The sequence below is a fragment of the Stegodyphus dumicola genome, chromosome 9 (assembly GCF_044657685.1).
Source record: "Stegodyphus dumicola isolate Sdum_Otavi_A_Nest chromosome 9, ASM4465768v1".
Lineage (NCBI taxonomy): Eukaryota > Metazoa > Arthropoda > Arachnida > Araneae > Eresidae > Stegodyphus > Stegodyphus dumicola.
The window spans coordinates 18774058-18796828 of NC_140776.1; the positions used below are offsets into that span (position 1 = coordinate 18774058).

The 22771-nt window shown below is 33.6% G+C and overlaps 1 protein-coding gene and 1 long non-coding RNA gene across 9 annotated transcripts in view; one reads left to right on the top strand and one right to left on the bottom strand.

Moving 5' to 3' along the window:
* Positions 1-22771, top strand: part of LOC118192095 (cell adhesion molecule Dscam1-like) — a 1228438-nt gene that overhangs the window by 739754 nt on the left and 465913 nt on the right. For all 5 annotated transcript variants that reach the window (XM_085823258.1, XM_085823260.1, XM_085823262.1 and 2 more), the window contains exon 12: positions 15894-16041. In XM_085823258.1, the coding sequence (XP_085679384.1) occupies positions 15894-16041 (148 nt within the window). The remainder of the gene's footprint in view (positions 1-15893; positions 16042-22771) is intronic.
* Positions 1-22771, bottom strand: part of LOC146995306 (uncharacterized) — a 170746-nt gene that overhangs the window by 91535 nt on the left and 56440 nt on the right. For 2 of the 4 annotated variants that reach the window (XR_015042938.1, XR_015042936.1), the window contains exon 2: positions 18593-18689. This is a non-coding gene — a long non-coding RNA (uncharacterized LOC146995306). Of the gene's footprint in view, positions 1-15879; positions 16017-18592; positions 18690-18984; positions 19177-22771 lie in introns of those variants that run through there. The other 2 variants (XR_015042939.1, XR_015042937.1) reach the window with 2 other exon arrangements.

Below are 22771 nucleotides of genomic sequence, written 5' to 3' on the forward strand. Positions count from 1 at the left end.
GTTTTAAAAAATGAAAGATGAAAAAACATTATTTACCGTAATATTTAATTTAGAGTATGACATCCAAGCGAAATGTTTTCTGATACTTTTGCAACGGAAAGAGAGCACAGCGAAAAAGCGTCATTACAAGAAGAGAAGCAGTAGCTAAAGTGCGAATCATCCAATATGGAAGCTCACCAAAAAAGGATTTTGGTTTAGGCTAGAGAGGTTTCCGTTCTCAAAATTTTGAGTTCAAGTTTCGAATTAGCTACATCATCAGCGTTATTCAAGACATGTGATGCACATCAGTTTAGTAATGGTGCATTTCAGAACAGTTATTACTACCTTTAGAATACACAGAGGAAGAAATACTCAAATTGAAAATGAGGAATTAAGAGGTTGCTACTCAATTAAATTTTAAATCTGATTAACATGATTTTTTATCTTACATATACATATATATTAATATGATGTGTGTGCATTGTGTTTTTATTGTTATGAACGGGAAACAGCTATTAAATAATTTGATTACCTTATAAGGTATTTCTCTCGCCTTCTTAGCATGTCTTCGTAGTGTAGTGGTCAGCACGCTGGGCGCGTATTCCAGAGGTCCATGGTTCGATTCCTGGCGAAGGCGTTGCTTATTTTTTATCTCTCCGGCTTTAAAATAACTTAATGTCTCTACAAATTTTTAATTCGCATTTCTAACAATATTATTGAGATACTGACGGCTGTTCAATTTCGGTTTAATTTTCGAAGTTATTTACGTTTTATAATTACTTGTTAAACATTTAAAAATGCACAGCTTTTTTATATCATATGCGATTAATTTAGGTGCAGATTTGAGCAATATAAGTGCTACGAAGCAAAGAATTTTCAAGGAAAAGCTTTCATTACCTGACAAACTTTGCAACTTTGTTAAAGACATATAACCCATATACGATTAGCATATTATGCATAAAATTTCTCGAAGCATTTCGCAAGTTTTCTTTTATTATTCACCTACGATTTAATGCATTTCCAGGGGCACGCTATTAACCTGCTAAGTAAAGTAATGCATCGTTGTGTAATAAATCTGCCTCCGATGAACAGCTGACTCGCAAATCATATTTGATCAAAAATAATGAAAGCGTTTTCCCTTTCTTCCCTGTCACAAGTCATTTTTTGAGTTTTATCGGCACGATGCTGAGGTCGTGTCTACTTCTTTTCGGGGCAATATTGATTGCGCCGTTATCCGATAATTAAAATGGCAATCAATCTGACCCGTCCAGGCTCTTGGCGGCCAATCCGGGTATGTTGATTGACGATATTTTCATGAGCCTTTCATGAATCTCAGAAGGAGGCCGCGTACAGAGTTCCTGCTAGTGAGGAATTTGTAGACCCTACCCCTATGGTTACTCTTACAATAAATATTTGATTCTTTGATGAGTCTAGCGGAAGGGCGCTCGCTTGTTTGCTCTGCAAATATTACGTTTACGGGAGCAACAACCAGAATCGGGTAGCTACAGAGGATAAGATTGTGCATTTTTCTTGACCCTTAAGCTGAAAGGCTTTAACAGAATACATAAATGTGTTTCAAAGAGATAATCATGTTGTCGTCCATTACATCGTAAATTAGTATTGGTTTATTGAAGAAAATTGTGTAGAATATAAAATTTAAACTTTCGGTTTCGCATGAATTAATATTTCTATTTGAAAACATATTATTATTTTATACAAATTTCTCTAAATATTTCAGAATCAATTATATAGAATCTATTTTTCCTTACGAATGTCAATTTGGAATATTTATTTTTATTTAATTTACTAATGATAAAGGAAATTTAATTTATTCAATACACTAAAAAAATCGAAATCTTTTAACGATGCATTAGAATTTAAATTTTTTTAATATTGTTGTAATTATTGTATATAATTAATATTGTTGTGAATATTGTACATAGATAGATGATTTAATATAATTATATGTGAAACTGTTGTATTTTTCTGTGTAATGCAACGTAAAAAAAAATTCCATGTGTACACCACATGATTTCTTTGTACAGAATATTAAATTATACGCATTTTTTCTTCCATTTCATTTAAAGTTGTTGGATTGAATTAAATCTACTTCGCCGATAGCACATAAACCACAATGCACTCTTTAAAATTCACTATATTTGTTTACCATAGCGACACTCTGGCGCTAGTTTCACTTAACACCGTTATATTTCGTTCATATTATAACTCAGAATGCACAAAGTTTATATCATTTGAAGAATTATCTAATCGTTGCCACGTGTTCTGTTCAAATCTAAAAAATAAATCTAGAACGATGTATAAAAGAAATTCAGTTCTTTTATTCAGTTCTAACAAACAAAACAAAAAAGAAACAGTTTTTCACAGACTATTCAGTATTTATCATTCAATTAATTCAGCTCTTACTTCGCGACAAGGCAAAAATACATAAAAACTCAAAATATCTATATTAAAAATTACAAAGTAAATTTTTAACACTTATTTCCTCGAAAAAATTCCAGAAAGGATTAAACATGATTTAATTCGCAATAATAAATGAAGCCGTTATATTCGGCCGTAGATTAGTAGATTTGTTGCTAATCTAGAAACAGCCGTTATACAGCTGTTTCTAGATTAGCAACAAATCTACTATTCTGTGTCTGCTGCTGTTCTGTCTAAATCTATTGCTGGTTCAAAAGTCTGCTGTTTCAAATGTAAACAAATATGTCTGCCATGTTATTTAAAAATTAGACTTAACCGCACACAGCTTTTAAATTGTTGATAATTCTACAAATATTTCTTGCAGATTTCTTAAAGGCATAAAACCTTAACCGGAGGATAAGAACAAGATAATTAAATCATTTTTAAAGCAAAAAATTCACAATTTACAAACATATAAAAGTAAAGAAACTGAGATCGCCAAGCCGGGTAACAGAGTGGATATATATGTAAATATATTTATATACGTTTGGTGCGGCCGATTGCAACCAAAATACGAAGTGCACATCTACATGTTATAATAGTCCTATATACAAAATTTCAACGTTCTGAGGCTACTCGTTTTTGAGTTATTCTAGATACATACGTACGTGCGTACAGACACCAGGAAATTTTCTTCAGAATTCATTTTAAAGCTGTTTTATATATATATATATATTTTTTTTTTTTTTTTTTGGAGGAAAATAGCCTTATATTCTGTCCTTACGTACATATGTCACGCAAAAACATCGTTAAATTGCGATAGGAATCAAACTGGATAATTTCGTTGAAGTATGCTGTCTGAAACTTTTCGCGATTACAATACTTCCTTTTTACTTCGTACAAGGAAGTAAAAATTAAGAGAGACAAGCTATGCCGAAAAGTAAGAACAGAGGGGCAAATCCATTTAACATTGAGTAAATGGGTATCTCAATATTTTGGCGATAAACTTCGCCAAACTTGGCGACATTTGGGTCAGGTACTGTATCACCGTAATAGGTACTGTAATTGAATAACCGTAGTTGAACACTATATTAGCTCTAACCGTAATTCGACCTTCATACTGCCTTCCAGTAATTTCGAGAAGCAGAAAGCAATAGAAATACCTCGGCGAGCCGGTGAAAGTTATATAAGGCCTGGGAGAGCATCTGCTCTCAGTTGTTGTTGTTCTTGCGAGATATTGTTAGTTCAGCGTGAGTTCGAAGTACTGAGATATCTCCGGATCAGCTTTCTCTTTAGATGCGCTTTGCATTGCGTTGTGTTGAATAACTTTCTTCGTCATATAAGTAAAGTAATTTTCATATTTATTTAGTCAATCTCCAAATAAATTTCATTTTATTTTTACAACGAAGCTTTTGAAAGTTTTTCTTTTAATTAATAAATATTAAAACTAATTTTAATTAATTAATATTAAAACAAATTTGAAAAAAAAAGCATTTATTACCTACTTTATAACTTTATTTTAACTAATTTTTCTCAAAGGCCTAATTTTGTGCATTTCTTAACATTGCGTTGTGGACCATTAAAATAAGGATGCGCAATAAATAATGTACCTAGAATAAAATTCTACATTTTTAGAAGTTCTTTCACTTAAATTCCACATATAATGAAAAAACTTCTAAAATATACGGATCGTAATAGGTAAAATATATGACTATCACTTATTCAAGCAATATATTTCCTATCATCTCAATTAATATAACTTAAAAGATAATTCAAAGGTATATAAAATAATGTAGAGCATACAGCTTTTATTCATTATGTGTATGATAAATCAAACTAAGTATCAAAGTATATTTCTCCAGATAATAGTTGAATATATAACATTAGGGCAAAAAATAACACAAAGCCCCCTTATGTAGTCATCAATCATCATAATTACGATATCAAATAAGACAAAACGTGTCTTTAAAAAAAGGCGTAGCTTCTATTAGCCAGAATGATAACATAATCAGCTCTAATTTTTTAGTTTCGGAGCTAAGAAAGATTCTTCATATTTTGGTGCCTTGATTGAAAATGCAACTTAAAAGATAAAAAGGTTACATGCAATTATTTGAATTAATTTGTAATACATGTACCATCGAAGAGAAAAATATTCGTGTTTTGTCTCATTCCTTGAATGCAATGAAAATTAACATATATCATTTCAATAAATGAGATAAAATGTATTCGTAGAATTGTTTTTAAATTACTTAATACTTCAGTAATGGAACTCATTAGCTAAAATAAGTTAATACAATTTTATCTTAATTAAATTTATTTTTTTATTTTCAAATATATTTTTACATGGACGTCATATATTTAAAGTCTTTTAAGTATTGTTTATTATTTTTAAAATTTCTTCCAAATTGTAATAATAAGCAACCAAAGATCTAATGATAGGTCTAAAAGCAGAATTATTTTCTGTTCGCAGTTATTTTTCAGAGTTCTTATATTTTTAAATGTTCTTCCATCGAAGAAAGAACATAAAAGGTATGATTTCGATTAATTAATTGTATTTACTTTAATCTTTATATAAATTCTATCAAAAAGAGAAGGAACATTTTTAACTAATATAATTCTTAATTGTGGGACAGTACCGAAATTAATTATTGGTTAATATAATCATGCATATCATAGGTAGATTTAATACAATCTGTCTGCAGCTGCATCTCTGCAGTTACTTGTTGTTGTTACCAATCTTACTTGTTTGGGAATGGTCAGGACAAGCCCACGATATTACTCGTAGTATGATGTCAAATGTGCATGTCGTTAGTAGGAGCCTTGGGCACCATGCAGGTGACAGCCTGACTTTAGCTCAGTTCTGCCCCCCCCCCTAATTTTGGAAACCAGTTCTTATTATCTTACTTGTCGGGAGAGATGGGTCCGAGGGTTTCCCACCCCTCACAGAAACACACGAGAGGACTTTCGGCTCATCGCATATTTTAGAGTGCTTCCATACCTCACAGTAACCATACATTTGCAAACATCCTTGCTTTCTCCGGGATTCGAAACCAGATCCTTCAGTACGGAAGTCAGATTCAGTATCGACTATTCCAAATGAGCGGCAACAGTTTCCATAGTACAGTTATTACTTAGAGTGTCTAAATACCAGCATGATGGACATTAACGGCCAGATACATAACAAAATGGCGAGCAGTTGCATGAACATCGCATACAGCAGCAAATGTGGCAGCCGTGTCGGATTTGATCATGGCAAACAGGCGCATAACGTTCAGAGAGATGCAGGAAGAGACAGGACTTGCGGGAGGAACATTGCAGGTGATTGTGCATAGTGATTTGGAGATGACAATGGTGTGTCCAAAGTGGCTACCTTCTGCACTCGCACCACAACAAAAGGCGAAACACATTGACAAGAACTTCTTGCACTACACAATGCCGATCCGGATGACTTTTTCGCCCACCTGGTCACGGGGAATGAGTCGCGGTTTTTGCGCGACACTTACGAAAATAAACGCAGCTTCACGGAATGGAAGTTTGCATCAAGGTCACGTCCCAAGAAGCCTAGGCCAGCGTTGAGCATGCAGAAACAGATGGCTAACAGTCTTCTGAAATGTCCAGGATATTCTTCTCGTGGACTGGCTGGAGCCTGCGAGCACCATCAACAGAGACCGTACTGTGATGTTACCAGACCGCTGCGACGGCGCATTCAACAAAGCTGCCCGGGCAAATGGGCACGGCACGTGCTGTTGCAGCACGACGAAGCACATCCCCACGCCAGTCAGAACTCCCGCGACACTCTCGTGGCATTGGGCTTCACTGTGTTGCCACACCATATTCGCCCGATCTGCGCCCCTCGGACTACGCCTTGTTTGACAAGATGAAGGACGCAGTCAAGTGCAAACATTCTGAATCTTCTGGCAAATGACTGCAACTTTCTGCACCAATACCCCCACATTGGTTTACCAAAACCCTCCGGGATCTCCCAGCCAGATGGCAGAAGTGCATTGACGTAGGCATGGATAATTTCCAACTGATGTACTATCCTTCTTTTGTTGATAAATTGTATTCCGCTCTGTGGCAGCATTTGTGTCATTTATTTCTGTACGACCTAAATCGCATCATGGTTTCTTCTGTCCTATATCAGAATTTGGTACTATTCGGTTTCGAGGGCCGTAAAAGAATTGCAGCGAAAATGTACGCGCAAAAGCACCAAATCTAGCAAACGCGCCCATTTAACAGCGCGCCAAATCTAGCGTACTGATTTTAGATTGCTTAAGTTTATATAGTTCTATATTTCTTAAGACACCATTGAAATACTAGTTTAATTTTTAAATATTTTTTTATTTTAAATCATTTTTTGATATAAATTTAACAATTTGGGAATTGCCCGTGACGAAAAGTCGGCAATAGAATTTTGGGTAAAGGGCAGCATCATCCACTGCTTGACGCGTTTTTAAGAATTGCACATACTCGGTATCCATGTGCACATCGACCTATTTTTACTTTAAAAAAAATCCTAGAATTGCACAAAAATGACACTGCGCACATCCTTGACTTTATCTATTTACACATCGACTTATTTTCACTTAAAAAGTAAAAGAAAATTGACAAAAATCCAATTGTTTTTACCCTTGTAAAATGCGGCAAACAAATAAGTGAGCGATTCTGTACTTTACCGAGAATATTTTCGAAGAAAAGGCATCATTCATTATAGAAAATTACGGTTGAACAACCAACGAGATGAAAATATGCTTTAGCGATAAGTCGGTAGCGAAATAGCGATGCAGGCATCCATTCAGTTATGTTTAGCAATTTTTATATCAGTTATAATAATGATCTGAAATAGTTATTTACTCTAATGCTTTCCATTCAGTCATGTTTAACCTTTTTCATATAAATTATAATAATTAAAAAGTATTATATGAAATTAACCTTTCATCTAAATTAAAACATCAATCTTAAATATTTATTTACTATTATACTTCCTTTCTTGCCGCAATTATTTTTGGCAGCATTGGCATCAACAATAGTTTGGCGATTTCTTACGGCCCTCGAAACCGAATAGTACCCATAATTTTTATATGATTGTCTTCGATGATTCATCACTTTACATCATGGTTAGTGATTTCGTCATCATGATCAGTAATTTCTCACACCATGACTATTGTTTTCTCCTTGTAGACCTACAAGCCCAAATGTTATGAATGATTTTAAATGCATGTGTTTTAAGCTTGAGGGCAAATTCTGTTTATTATTTAAATTCTGTTTTTCAGATTTTCGGTTTTTTATAACTTTGTAAAGTTAAAAGAAGTTTACACGAAAATTACTAATAACACTGACTGGATCACTAATCTGTGTTTCAGCTAGACTTTTCTACATTCATTGTTTTACATCGAATTAGATTATCAATATTGTGCAAGAAATATTTTTCGTTGTTCAGTGATGTATCTAGCAATAATTAAGTGGATAAGACCACAAAACATTGCAATCAATCTCTCTTAGAAAGCTCTCCAAGAAGACATCCCTTCTCTAGGCAGATAGCCCTAGAGCGCTTTGCAGTAATGAAATAAGCCAAACCACTTAAACAGCGATAACTTGATTCGATTCGATTCCCGGAAAGTAAACTTGTTTTCGGGTATGTTTTCGTAGTTTTTCTCATATGCAGCATAAATTCAATTCAATTTACATCAAAAGCCTTCTAAAGCATCTCTCCCTTGGCAGATAGCTCTCATGTGCTTTTCTTTAACTAATATCAACTAAATAACGGTCTTTGCTTTAAAAAATAAAAAGTAAGGCACAAAAGAAATATTAAAATAGGGCATAACGAAATGCAAATTATGAATATGTAAGTTAAATATTTTTTTGCATTTTAGAATATGTACATTGCTTACTTTTGTAAAATATGATATTTTAATATTTAATCATGTTACAATCTACAGTATAGATGGTTAGTTTCGCTGACTGCCGTGTCGAAGGGTTCAGATTCAAATCCTGGAGAAAACAATCATGTTTGTAAATGCATAGTGTCCGTGCAGCATGTGAGTACTCTAAATACGTGGCGAGCCGAAAGTCTTCTCGGTATGGGAATAGGGGTGGGAGACCCTCGGACACGTGCCTCCGGAGTGCAGTCCATCAAAATTGGGGGGGGGCAAATTTAAGCTAAGTCTCACTGTCACCTGTAAGGTGATCAAGGCTATTGCCAACGTCAGTCATAATCTTGCGTTGCTTGCCGCGAGGAATTTCTTGGGCTTGGGCTGACTAGAGATCAGACAAGTGAGCATTAGTCAATAACAACAAAAACAACACCAGTCTACAGGCTGAATGCTTCCCGTGCAACGTTCCTGTTGTTTTTAATGAGAATATAAATGAAGAAATTTAATCACCTACACGGTAAGTGCTTACAGCATTCTCTTAAATATGACTCTCAAGTAGTTATACACGCTAAGAATATTAAGGTGGGTATTATGCAAACTGTTAACGCATATTAAAATTTTAGTTATATTATGTATATAATTATTAAATTTTAAATAATTTTAATAAACATTTGAGAGTTTGTTTACCCTAATTTTAGGGTTACCATTGTAATGTATTTTGCATTGTAATGATCTTAAAAGATTTCCAGACAATTTTTAAAAAGAAGCTAACGTAAAGACATTTCTGTAAAAATAACTGCATATGATAAAAAAAATTAATTATATTAATAACCGTTTATTAATAAAAATTTATTTATCGGGAAATGTCTTTCCTTGGTAACTCATGGCATATTATTTTTTAATATATTTACTTCTTGAATAAATCTGTGAATTGTGCATTTATAAAGTGCAGTTATGATAATGTTAAAAGAAACTGACTTTTGATTATAACATTGATTAAAAATTCGACACATGTTTGGATTTCGGCAAATATTTTCAGATGTATGTAAGAAATGATAATCTTAATATGTGATATATTAGAACAGCTGTATTTTCTTTTCCCTATTACGCTCTTTGGTCTCTAAGTCAATATTTCACGTTCTGTTGCCTGCGGCCAGTTTATCGAACTGTATCCCCCAAATGTTAATCTCCCGCTTATTATACAACAGGCTTCCCTAATTTTCCACCAGAAATCACAAGAAGCTATCAATTCCCTTCGGAAATTGAAATATGACATATTTGCCTCCGATGTACCTCATTTGGACTTTTACAAATTATCTGAGAAGAATGAAATTTCTTTCAGTTTCCTCAAATAATAATTACGAAAGAACCGTGTTAATTACAAAAATAATTTAATTTTGAATTGTGCGACTTTCCTGTGAAGGAAAACAAAAATAATTAACCGCAGTTCGTAATCTAATTTTAGAATTTCAACTACTACAGTGTATGTTTAATAGATCTGAAAATGATTGATCGGTTTATTCTGACCGTTAGCCCTTTCAAGTTCAATTTGCTGAGACAAACGCGGCTTAAAAAAATAGATTTTTCTCTGTTCGTTACTCACATATATTTTGGGATTAAAGTGTTTAAAGCACATCTTGAGTTTCAAAACTGTTTTTTTTATTCACATTTTATTAAACTTTGAAAAGACAGATTTTTCTCAGGTTCATAATCTTTTACTTATATACACTACCCGACATTGAAAATGCAACACCAAGGAGGAGTGGCCAGAAAGTGATGAAACTCGGCAAACAGAGAGAGACGGAAACGGACAATAAGTAATCTTTATTTCGAAACGATATGCTTATGCATAATACAGTGCGAAAACAGCGCCGGCTCAGTAGGTTGTAGGACCGCCTTGGACGGCGATACACAAAGCAACACTTCTAGGTACACAGTCAATGAGGCTGCGAATGGTGTCCATTTGCCACAGTTCGTCTTATGAATGCGGCAATGGCATTGTCTGCTAATGGCGTCCAATCACATCCCAAATGTGTTCGATTGGTGAGAGATAGGAGAGAACGGTGGGCAGGGAAGCATCTGTACATCTTTGCAGAGCACGTTGGCTGATGCGAGCAATGTATGGTCGGGTGTTATTCCCCTGATAAAGGGCATTGGGCATTCCTTGGAGGTAAGAGAATGTCACCAACAGCAGCACATCATCCACGTATCGTTGAACCGTCATAGTGCCCTAAATACGACCTAGAGCTGACCTGAAATCGTATGCAATTGCGCTCCAAGCCATGATGTCATGTTTTCGTGGGGAAGGGAGTTTCACAATTGTTGCCGGATTGGACCTGTCACCACATCGACGCCCCACTCGTACGCGGCGACTATCATTGAAGAAACAGAAACGTTACTTATCTTACAAGACGACTCTGCGCCATTCAGGCGTCCACATTGCTCCAGCCCGTCGCCATTGCAGACGTTGGCCTCTATGATGTGGCTTCAAATGTAGTCTTCTTAACGGACGCCACGAGTGTAGGCAACTAGCCACCAGTCGACAGCAAATGATTCTGGTCGATATGGGATCATCCAGGGTGTCTTGAACATGTTGTAGAATGCAGGTAGAAGTCCCTTGCAGCTGCACCACCGCTTGTCGGCGGATGCGTCGATCCACGAGTATTGACGTCACTCTGGCTGCAACGACACCCCTTGAAATTGCCATGTTTTCTTGTTTCAACCGTCGTCGCCCCAGCCTGTACTCTATGGACACGTCCAGGTGTCAGCTGGGATTTGCAGTATGAACCAACGTGCTCCTCTCAGCGCGATCACCATGCACCTCGTAAAATAGTCTGTCTGCTGGAATTGTTTTCGTTGACGACGGCCTGGCATTATCTGCACACACGTCCTTTGAGACAAGAACAAATTTTCTAAAATGATTTCCTTAGCAGAAGTAACGGCTCGAGACCTGAGCATTCTACAGGTTTCTACCCTTATACCTTCTTGAACGTACACTGGAGAGCTGCGCATTTCCCATCATTTGCATAACTCGATGACGTGCGACTAGCCTAAAATTTGCCTAACTTTCGAGCCAATCCTTCTTGGTGTTGCATTTTCATTGTCAAGTAAATAGTTATTAATTAAAAATCAGATTATTAAATCAAAAATTATAGATAACATAGAAAGTGATAAAAAATACCTATGTTCTTATCAATTACATATAAAAATGCGTGCTTTTCTGACTTTTTTCAAATATCTAACTTAACGATCGGTTAAATGTTGCTATCAAAGAAATACGGTATTTATATTTTTAAGAGACCAGCATTTTAGATTTTCAAAGATATGGAAAAAGTTTTATGTGTAAAAGTAGAGTAAAAGTCACGTATCTATTATTTAAAATTAATAACTGTAATTTTCTATTTCCCATAAAAGAATGAATGAATCCTGTTGAGGTTTATACAGCTTTCACGCATTTACATTGGTTATCCGTTGTAAAATTCCCAATAATTGTTGTTAGCAAAAATCTCTGCCACGCTTCTTAGATTTAAAGTCTTAATAACTGCCTTTGTGAGTAATCTCAATTATTCATTTTCCAATTCTTATTTTTTTTTTAAATTTTTTTAATTTTATTTATTTATTTATTTATTTATTATTTTATTTTATCTGTATTTATTTTTTTTCCTATAGTGGCTGCTATATGGTTGTCGCATATTTTCAAGAAAACGGCTACATTACTTTAAAAAGCTGCTTTATGTTTGCCATTAAACTCAAATATTATTATATATTCAAAAAGAGTAAAGACCTTAGTATCTCTTGGTTTCACTTTGAATTTAAATATCAGAGCACAAAATCGAAACGTTATGAGGATGTCTTTTGATCAAAGACAATTCGCCATTTTTTTTTTAAATTTATTACGTGCTCCTTTGGCACTACATTGAAAGGGAAGGATGTTCTGTGAAGGACATTTTAAGGGAAACTGGCTCGTATGCACGTTGCAATACAGAAAACCACGAAAACGCCGGGACTCGAACCCCGAACGAATTACTAGCTTTCAGCGCTTTTACTGCATGCGCACATTTTAACCACTCTCAGATTCAAATTATGCTAAGGTATCCAAGAGAAAGGTATTTCTAGTACGCCTGCTCCTCAACAATTTTTTTTTTTTTTTTTTTTTTTTTTTTTAAGCTAAAAGGGGCACTTTGTCCAGAAGGACTGTAATTCCGTTTTGGCATTTTGCGTCGATAGTTTTGTTTCACTTTTCTAATTGTTGCCATTAAATATTATCGCCCTATATTATATTTAAAGAAATGAAATAATGAAGAATCTACATGAATGTATATACATTTCACGCATGCTGATAAATCAACGGTACCTAGAGCCATCAAAATTTGAATAACGTATTCTTCCATAGAATATAGGCATGTGAAAGCCCTAATTTGAATTTGAAATTTGTTTTATTAGTGATTTCATATTTTGTATTACTTCAACGAATTTTTGATTAAAAGACTAAACGATTTCAGAGCAAACAACACTTTACGCCGGGGGGAATTATCTCTAGCGCTTGAGACTGTGTATCGGAATTTCTCAAGTTATGCTCATTCTAAAATTATCTTCGATATTGCTTTTAACCTGAATTTTATGGTTTGTGTACGTAGAACACGATATTTAATAAATGAAAATAACACACAAAACGTTAAAAAAACGCCCCTTTGGTCGTAATTTAAAATCTGAAACCTTTCACATATCTTGCAAGCTTTTATTACTAAGTTTTTTGTATTATTCTCAAGTGTAAATTACTGCATATTTGTTGATAAGGTAATAGAATTTACTGTCTTTCTAAAATCACCATTTGCTTCGAAACCTGCATTAGTATGATACTATAGATTTTACTTCAATTATTTTAATGCTAGCGGAAGTACCCGATGCCAGTTAAGTTACATTGAGAGTGAGTGAGTGAGCGCCACCAAGGAAGACCACTGACCTGGTCTTAGCCCTACAGTGTGTTATCTTCCTGGCAAAAACCATCTACTCTCTGCTCCACACTGCTCCGAGAACGCAGCCGAATAGACGGCCAAGAGCCTCATAAAGTCTACATGTAACCTTGGATATTGTTGTTCGTGGAAAGAGTATTCTGTTAGGAACTATTTAAAATTAAGCAAAGAAGCAATCAAAAGACTGTTAAGAAGTTAGATACGAGTAAAGTAAAGAAAGGAGGACTCTGCCTAAAAAATTAACTGCCGTGGATTTTCTGGACTTGCCAAATGTCTACATGCGGATGCTAATCCTGACACAACTGTCATATATTTATTGGGCTTTTGTAAAATCTTTGGTCTTACATGAAGGAAAGACGTAATCTATTAAATTATTGCTCATAGTAAACTCAAAATAAATAAATAAATTAAATTAAAAAAAAAAAAAAAAGATTGAAAAAAATCCTAGCGCCCAAACGATGAGAAGAAGATACATTACTCTCAAAAGATTGAGAGTAATGTATCTAACAACAGAGAGAACGATACCGCTGCAATGCTTCTCTGGAATTTTTTATTAATAAACTTTACGATTTGAAAGCGAATAGTGGGAACACTTCTCAAAATGAAGCAGACTTTTATCTCCAGCGTGCGAGTGTTGGGACTCTGAAAAATGAAATGGAATATTAATGTTTTCAGAGATTTTAATTAATATCTCTAATTTTAACTTTTTTTTGGGGGAAAAAAATGGATGTCGACCTTTTCCAGGACCCAGAAAAGAATTGTAGAAAGTCTGGTGACGAATGCTATAGTAGTGACTGAGTTATTAGCGAACAAACAAACGCACAAACTTTATATAGGGCTTGAGTTGCAAAAGAAGTACTTTCCCTTCTTCTTGGAAAATCTGAGTTCCGCCTCCTGTGCTTTGCTGTTTATCCTTCATTTGCAAAATTTTATTTTTAACCTTTTGTCTAAATGATGAACAATTATTAACTTAAATAAGAGTGGCAAATGCATTCTCCATGCATTCATTAGCAACGCAAACTATCTGATGTGCTATATTAATACTTTATTAAGCTCGCAATTTAAACCATTTTGCTTTAAAATTCTTCTAAAGAGTTTTTTTAAAATATGGCAATATCCATTAATTCTCTAATTTTTTTTAATTCTCTCTTTAATTTCACTTTCATAATTTTTCGCCGAACACTTTTTGCGAAATTCTGCTAAAGGCAATAAAATAAAAGAACATAAAAATTAATATTCCATTTATAATCAGATTTATAAAGTTTTTAATTTAATGACTGTTCATCATTTAGAAAAAAGATTAAAAATAAAATTTTGTAAATAAAATCTAAACAGCAATGCATGAACTGGGGGGGGGGACTCAATTTCCAAGAATTTGGAAAAATATTTTTTTTTGTAAAACAAGCCCTATATTAAAAAAAACTGAAGTAATATCTATGGTCAATAAATCAGTATACGTAATAATGCTGGTTTCGAAAAGAATTGTGCTTTTAGAAAGAATATAAGTTCTCTAATTTGTCAATAGTAACTTTCTTAAAGTGGAAAAAAATTCCCCGAACTAAAAACAAAATTGCAATAAAGGCATCCCATCGCGTGAATTGCTACTTGGTATGTAATGGTGATACTCATACATTTAGAGAGACATTATGTCCTGCATGTTTAGTGAGGATTTTAAAGTGAGCATTCAGGAAAAGCATTGTCAAGATTGTTTGAATTGCGTAACAAGTTACTGTCTTTCTTACTTAAAACAGTTGGGCAGGAGATATATTTACTAGATGTAACAAATGAATTTATCATTACAAGGGAGAAACAACTCTATTTTTAATGTAACGTATAGAACTGTGTTTTTTAGAATATATATTCTACTCTGGATTTCTTCACTATATTAAAATAAATTTGACTTTTTTCCTGCTTCAAGAAAATCCTAATGAGTTTACAGTGGCGCCTGAACTAAAAAAGGTGGTGGATTATGATTCTCCACCACCACAATATACCACTCCTCCACCGCCAGGATTTGGCGATTGGATCCCCTAATGCCCAGTCGCCCTTTAAAAGGGGGGTATATATGGTATTTTCCATGCCTTCGTGGTGTAATAGTCAGCACACTGGGTGCATATCGAGAGGTCCGTGGTTTGAGTCTCGGCTAGGGCTTTGCTCTATTTTTATGACTTCTGCTTCAACAAAATCCACACAAGTTGACTCTAGAAGTTGAAAATAAAACACCACAGCATTTGCATAATCTGCAGTTAAATTCTTAATGAATATTTATCCCAGTGTCAGGAAAGCAATTGTTGGTTTCGAAATCCTTGCACGATGACATGTAAGCTGACAGATCTTAGCTCAGCTAATTTCAAAAAAAGTAATAGATCTGATAACAGATTTTAGCATAAAACAAAAAAATTTCAAGAACTACCGTTAAATGAATTTTGAATAAGTTTGTTAATTCCGGAAAATGTTGAGTTATATAGAAGTTTATTTCTCTTTATATGTACACTGTAATTGAATTTTCAAATATGTGACTGATAACATGACTTTCGACTGATGACTCTAAAAACATTTGTCATTCAATAATATGTACTACCTAATATCAAAACTTCTCTTTCTGACCATGTGCATGTTTCTCTTTTATTTTCATGAATCCCAAGTGCAGTTCCTCCTCGTTTCAACCAGAGTTTTGAAGTGAAAACTGTCAAAGAACACCAGGAAGTAGTTTTGAGTTGCGATGCTCACGGTGAAAGTCCCCTTACAGTTTCATGGAAACGTTACCAGAGACCTATTGATAGAAGCGTTCTTTCAAGGTAAGCTGCAATAAGTTGTTTAAGTTGCTAATTAATGGAAAAAAAATCTGATGTGTATAGTAAATTATTGTATAGTAAACTTTTAGCTTATATTTTAAAGCTTACAAAATGCTTATGTTACATTTCTCTGTTATATAAGCATTGAAAGTGAATTTCTCACTGAAATAGAAATAATTTTGCTATTGAATTAACATGGAGAACTTTTTTATTGAAATATTTTTTTCTCTGTGTCATTTAGTTGCATCTAATACAAACTGAATATTAAAGAACTGTTTTAAAAACATTTTGAATTCGTTGTCATATTGATCTACGAAGCGCTAGATTAGAGAGTTTTCATTACATTATTGACATACAGTTTTTAAACAAATAAAACATTTTCAGCGGAGATAATTATTTGTCAAATATGAAGTGTTTTCAAAGCGAAAATAAATAATAAGTAATAAAAAGAAAATTCATTTAGAACATTCACATCTCTAACAAAGTAATTTGCTTTGATTTAATCTTTATACTACAATATATTTTACAATGATAAAGCAAAATCCAATGTGAAAGGTTACGTGAAGATTACGATAATACCTACAGTATTCAGCATTTCGTATAATCCTATAACCAGATAATAAATTAAATTTTATCTGAATGAAGTTTTCCTATTACAGAAACATTCAAATTATGAAATTACATAAACGAATGCACTTTCAGACTGTATACTTAATACAGTTTAAAAGTGCAAGCCAAAGTTCCATTTATATTACTTCTCGCCCTTCAGCGCATGCTCAAGAATTACCATCCAGGCGAAACTAGTCGATTTTTCCATGACGTCAAAAATTCAAAAGTGGGGTAGGGTTTGGAAATAAGCGTCTGGGAACTAGCCTTTGCATTATGATGTCCGCCTTTCAGAAGCCGTAACGGCATTTATTGAGTCTAAATTTTTTTTTAAAAAAATGGTTACAGAGTCACATCTAAATAAGGGATACAAAGGACTATCTTAGATACATATGGACATTCTTAATTGCATAGATTTATAAGAAAATGCTGAGAAGTACAGAGCGGCATGGATACAAAAGTAGTTTTGGTAAAACAAACAATAAAATTCAAGACTAACAATGAAATTTCAAGCCTGCAGTTATACATGACACTATAATACAACTATAAATTTGCTATTGTTCCACACATTACTATAAAACATATTATGCAACACATTACTAGAATACTGAACAGCAGACTGACACAGTGTAACTGATTATACAAATATAACACACCATATACAATGCGCGTATCAGGAAAAATAGACAATTCTGTACATGACGCTGTATTAGAACGCTAAAACTAGTCAAAAGAACACTAAACAATAACCTTTGGGGAAAATCACAGTGAAAATTAGGAAGATAATATATTGTAGCAGAGCTAGGATGCTGAGTCAATTCAAAACATTAAATCCAACAATACATTTCAATACATATTTACGAAGTTCTACAACCAAGAAAGTCTGGTTCAAGACTACTATTATACATCACACTTACTTACCATTATATAACATTAAACTAACTATTATACTCCACGCTAATAGAAAACATATTATACAGCACACTTAATGAAATACTGTACATACACTGAAATAAAATGGCAAATACTACAATACAACATGTACAACGTGCTTATCAGAAAGTTGACTCTGCGGCTACGAATACTTGTTAGAAATTGTTACATTTTACACAATACTAGAGCACACTAAAAACTGACCACCAGACTTTGGCTTTTTAAGTTTTTCTAACATTTTGTCATACTAAAGATGCTTACTTGAAAATCACATGGAAGTTTTTTGTAACCTGCAGTCTAAAAACTATTTCCTTATGTGGAAAAACCGTTTTCTTTTGAAGTGAAACCTTTCCAGTTACCTTGACATCTCTTGACAGGTACTATCTGCCGTTATTGAAACAATGGTAGTAAAATCAACTTTCAGAGTCTAGCTAGTTTCCGACATTAGAAGTTTTTAACGAGCTTCATATGCGTAAAAACCATCAAAGAAATATTTTAGTTCGTAATCAAGCTCTTTTGCCTTTCTAACAGTAATAGTAGGTTTGAAATTAATATTCTGAGATAAGCTTATAGAATTTATTCGCATGCGATTCCTGACCATGAAAATCGACAAAAAATATATTTACCTATGTTTGTCTTCTTCTGCCTTATAAACAAAGTTACAACTACTGCAATCAATAATGAAATGGGACAGAACTGTAATTGTTAAACATATTGTAGTTAGTTCTGTACATAACAGATGACAAAATTGTTCACAGATTTCTCTCAAATTGTGTCACTAATTCTTGCATTAGTGACGTAATTTACTCTAATGATAACATGAAAAACATATATATTTATTTAATTTCTGACTTATTATTACTACTGCTGCTGCTACTCCTCCTTCTCAAGAACAGCGTCGCCAGGGAAAAAAAAAAAAAAAATTATGAAGTGTGTTATCGCCTCCTCCTCCTCAAACAGTTGTTAGAGGGGGGGAATGATACTTTTTCACTAAGCAGAATTTTTTCATACTTACGTGATGGAAAAATTTACAAAATCTTCTATGCAGCAAATTGTTCGACCACTATCGAATATTCTTTGAAAATGGCGAGTGCAATTTGATTTCATCATCTCTGGAAGACATCATAAAAATTAAACAAAAAAAGAGAAATTTTGAAACTCGATAGTATTTTAATTAAATATTATAAATGATCAATATTTAATAATTATTAAGTATTATACGTATGTAAGACAAAAACTCCTAATTGTTACTCACAAGACAAACTCCTAATTGTTACTCGCAATAGTCCTTTTTAATCTTCATCTTATTTTGAGTAATTCCCCTTTCTATCCTTAAATAATAAGTATGTATAGCATATGAATCAACATTGCTGTATTTCAAAAACTGATCAGCAACAGAATACTTACGTGCAATGCAGACACCTGTTACCTAATCACTGAACATAATTTCTTCTCTGGAACCTTTCTCCGCACTTTCTCCTTCAGAGGGATTCAGGTGTGTAATTTTGTGGCTGCCTCAGGTTTTACCTTGTGTAATGACCCCACAGTCCAACCACATGCATAGCCAATCGATATCAGTCATGAATAGATCTCGCTATGCTAAAAATGAATGAGGATTTATGTATTAATAACTCGAAGTTGGAAGATATTGTAAATGACCACCGGATTATTTCATTCTAATTAGATAATATCTTAATTTTGCGAAGTAATAAAAAGAGAATGAAACTGTATCGAATGGATTGGATATCTTTAAGAGAAGGTTTATTTACTAACTTCCAAAGTACTGGAGATTTACGAACAGAAAATCAAATAGACAAATTAATTACACCGACTGAAGAGGAATTATACAATCTGTATATTAATAGTAAAATTACAAATATAATTTAATGAACCTTTCCTAAGTTACATCCTTGGTGGACAAAGGAATTAACTGTTCAAAAGGAAAAGGTAAGGGGTAAGAAGAAGATAGAGTGAAACTGGAAACGACTTGGAAAGAAATAGACTATGCAATCATTTGAAGAGAAGAAGCGATTTTTGAGCGTAATATTCGTAAATTCAATTCTTGGAATAATTTTGAGAAAATTCTTTCTCCCGAGTCACCGTTTAGCACTCGCTACAACTTGACAAAAGGAAAAAGCATCACTCCTTTGCAGTTTCATCAAATAAAAATACAAGATGGTTCACTTAATACGAATGTCCAAGAAACAGTGGTGTACATTATTTCCTATCACTTTCCACTAGATGATAATTTGGCAGATACTGCAGAACATGCTTCGATAAGACAAAAAAGCTGAGTCTATTATTAAAACTCAGAATGACGTCTATTTTACACATAATGAAATTAAAGACATATTTAAAATGGCAAATAAAAGTAGAGAACCAGGTATCGATGGTATTACATTAGACTAATTTATATAACCTCAAAAATACTGGAGATTTACGTATAGAAAATCAAATAGACAAACTAACGGTGTCCGCCGAAAACGTCGGGGCAAAAACATCGCGGAAGAAAACGTCGCGGAAAAACAACGCAAGGAGAAAACTTCGTGGTACAAAACATCGCGGGAGAAAATATCGCAGTTTTAAACATCGTGGTATAAAATATCGTGGTCGAAATAAAGCGGTTCAAAAACTTTGCAGTTTAAAAATATTGTTGTCAAAAATAGCGTGGTAAAAAATAAAGTACCTACAATTCATTGCATGAGGATAAGATCGCACACATGCGTTTTCAGGTTTTGAAAGTTGTAAATGCATGTTCGTATGCAGATCATAGAGCTCAAGAAAGAAAGAGAGATTTTTTTCTATATTTCATATATTTGAAGAAATTAATAACTTTTTGGTGAAAAAATAAGAAGGAAACTTAAGCATTTGAAAATTGAAAATGAGTAGAAAATTAATGCAACTTCATTAATGAATGAAGCTTTTTTTTATAAAGTGATATTTTTTTTATGAAAAGTGCAATCTAAAAATGCTTCGAAAAAGGAAGATAAATAACTGCATGAGGTTACCTCTATAAAAATTGCTTAGTTCTTGATCAAATTATTTTCTTTCACATTTGTTAATCTGATATTGTTTTAATGAAAATTACTAATTGTTTTGTTTCCGTTTATTCTTTAAGTGTCGTAAACATAGCGTGCAACCAATGTTTTGGATGTCGATTTGTTAGTTATGACGAAAGTCAGTTACATATGCGATCTGAAAAGCGCATGTATGCGATGTTATCGTCATGCGATGATTTGTAGGTTCTTTATTTCTTCTCACGATATATTTGACGACGATTTTTTTAAACTGAAAAGTTTTTGAACTGCTTTATTTTCGACCACGATTTTTTGCACCACGATATTTTAGGACTGCGATGTTTTCTCCCACGATGTTTTGTATCACGACGTTTTCTCCTTGCGTTGTTTTCTCCGCGACGTTTCCGTCCGCGATGTTTTCGGCTGTAACCAAACTAACTAAGCAGACCACAGAGGAACTATATAATCTATATAATAATAGAAGAATTACAAATACAATTTTAAAACCTTTCCTTGAAAACCTTGCCAAGTTGAATATAGTAATTACGAGTATATGGATGTCTTAACCATAAATAAAGCATCTGATTCATTGAACTATAAAAAATTTTAGTTATTTGTATTCTTAGAATATTATTTTACACTGGCTACTTATCTCTCGACAATAGTAAAATATATAAATTTCAGTACTACATTGTTTGGCTATCATCTCTTTAGGAGCTTAGCTTTTATATGAAATCTAATCTTAATTCCCATCAGCCAAGAAAATATCTTTCTACTATAATACTTAATGTATTTAATATACTATATTAAGTTCCTAAATTTGAATATCTGTACGAATGTTTCAAAATATTTGCTCTCCGGCGTCTTGAAATAAGATTGGAATTGAATGCATTTAAGCTTTGATTCAATCTTTCTGGAGATTTTAATTTAGTTGACATACTAATGACACATTCAGCATAATTTGAAACGACTGTTCATTAAATATTCAATTTGATGCATAGTTAAGCAATGTGGAATAAATCAAAAATGATGCATGTATTAAGTTGCATTGTTAGCTGAAATGATTAGTAACCTTTTCTTTTAAAACCGACTGTTTGGCATCATTTTCTTGTTCTTTTAAAGACGCTTCCAATTGCTGAAAGTAATATCTTTTTGAATTAAATTATTTTTCTATTGCTTAAGGCATTTTCTATTTATTTATTTAAAAATGAGAGCATATGCTTCGAATTCTTATCGCGTTTAAGTATTAATTCAATGAGTGGAAGTGACACGTGTATTCTGGGCTTACAAATGCAAATTTTTTACTTTGGAACTTCGAATAATGTATGTGGTATTTTCTTCCTCCTTCCAGCATGCCTTCGTGGTGTAACGGTTGGCGCGTACTTGGCGAAAACATTTGGCGCGTATTCGAGAGGTCCAGGTTCAAATACCGGCGAGCGCATTGCACATTTTTCATGTACTCCTGCTTTAACATAATGTCTCTGCAAATGTTACCTAACACTCAGTGTTTGAAAAGTTAAAATATATGTTACTTATTTTTGAAAATGCATTACTCAGACCCTTATTTCGAGTTTCTTTTCCAAAGTTTCATAACTAACCAGAAGAGAATTTATATTATTATTATCTGTTTGAATTGCTTTATACAGGATTTTAATAATTTAATACTAATCTGTTTTTAAGTATCTTTAATATAAACATAGAATTCAGTTTTCCCTGTTTAAAAGACATTCTCCACTTTTGTCTACAAAATTTATTTGATAGCTTATAAAGTATTTTCTCTCTCTTTTCTTCATATCTTAGTGGTGTAATAGTAGCATTCTCCGCGCTTATTCGAGAGGTCAAGGTTCGAGTCCCGGCGAGCGCATTGCTCATTTTTCATGAGTCTCCAAAAATCCTTAAAGTCTCTACAATGGCACCCGAACTAAAAGGTGGTCGATGATGATTCTTCGCTACCGGGGTTTGGCGAATGGTTCACCTAATCCTCAGTCGCTCTTTAAAAGAGGGAGATAATATATTTTCTCCCCCATTCTAGCATGCTTTCGTGGTGTAGAAGTATCCCACTGGACATGTATTCAAGAGATCCAGGTTCGAGTCCCGGCGAAGGCATCTCACTTTTTCCACCTGTCCAGCTTCAGAATTCCTAATGTCTCCACAAGTTTAGAGAGATAACTGAGATT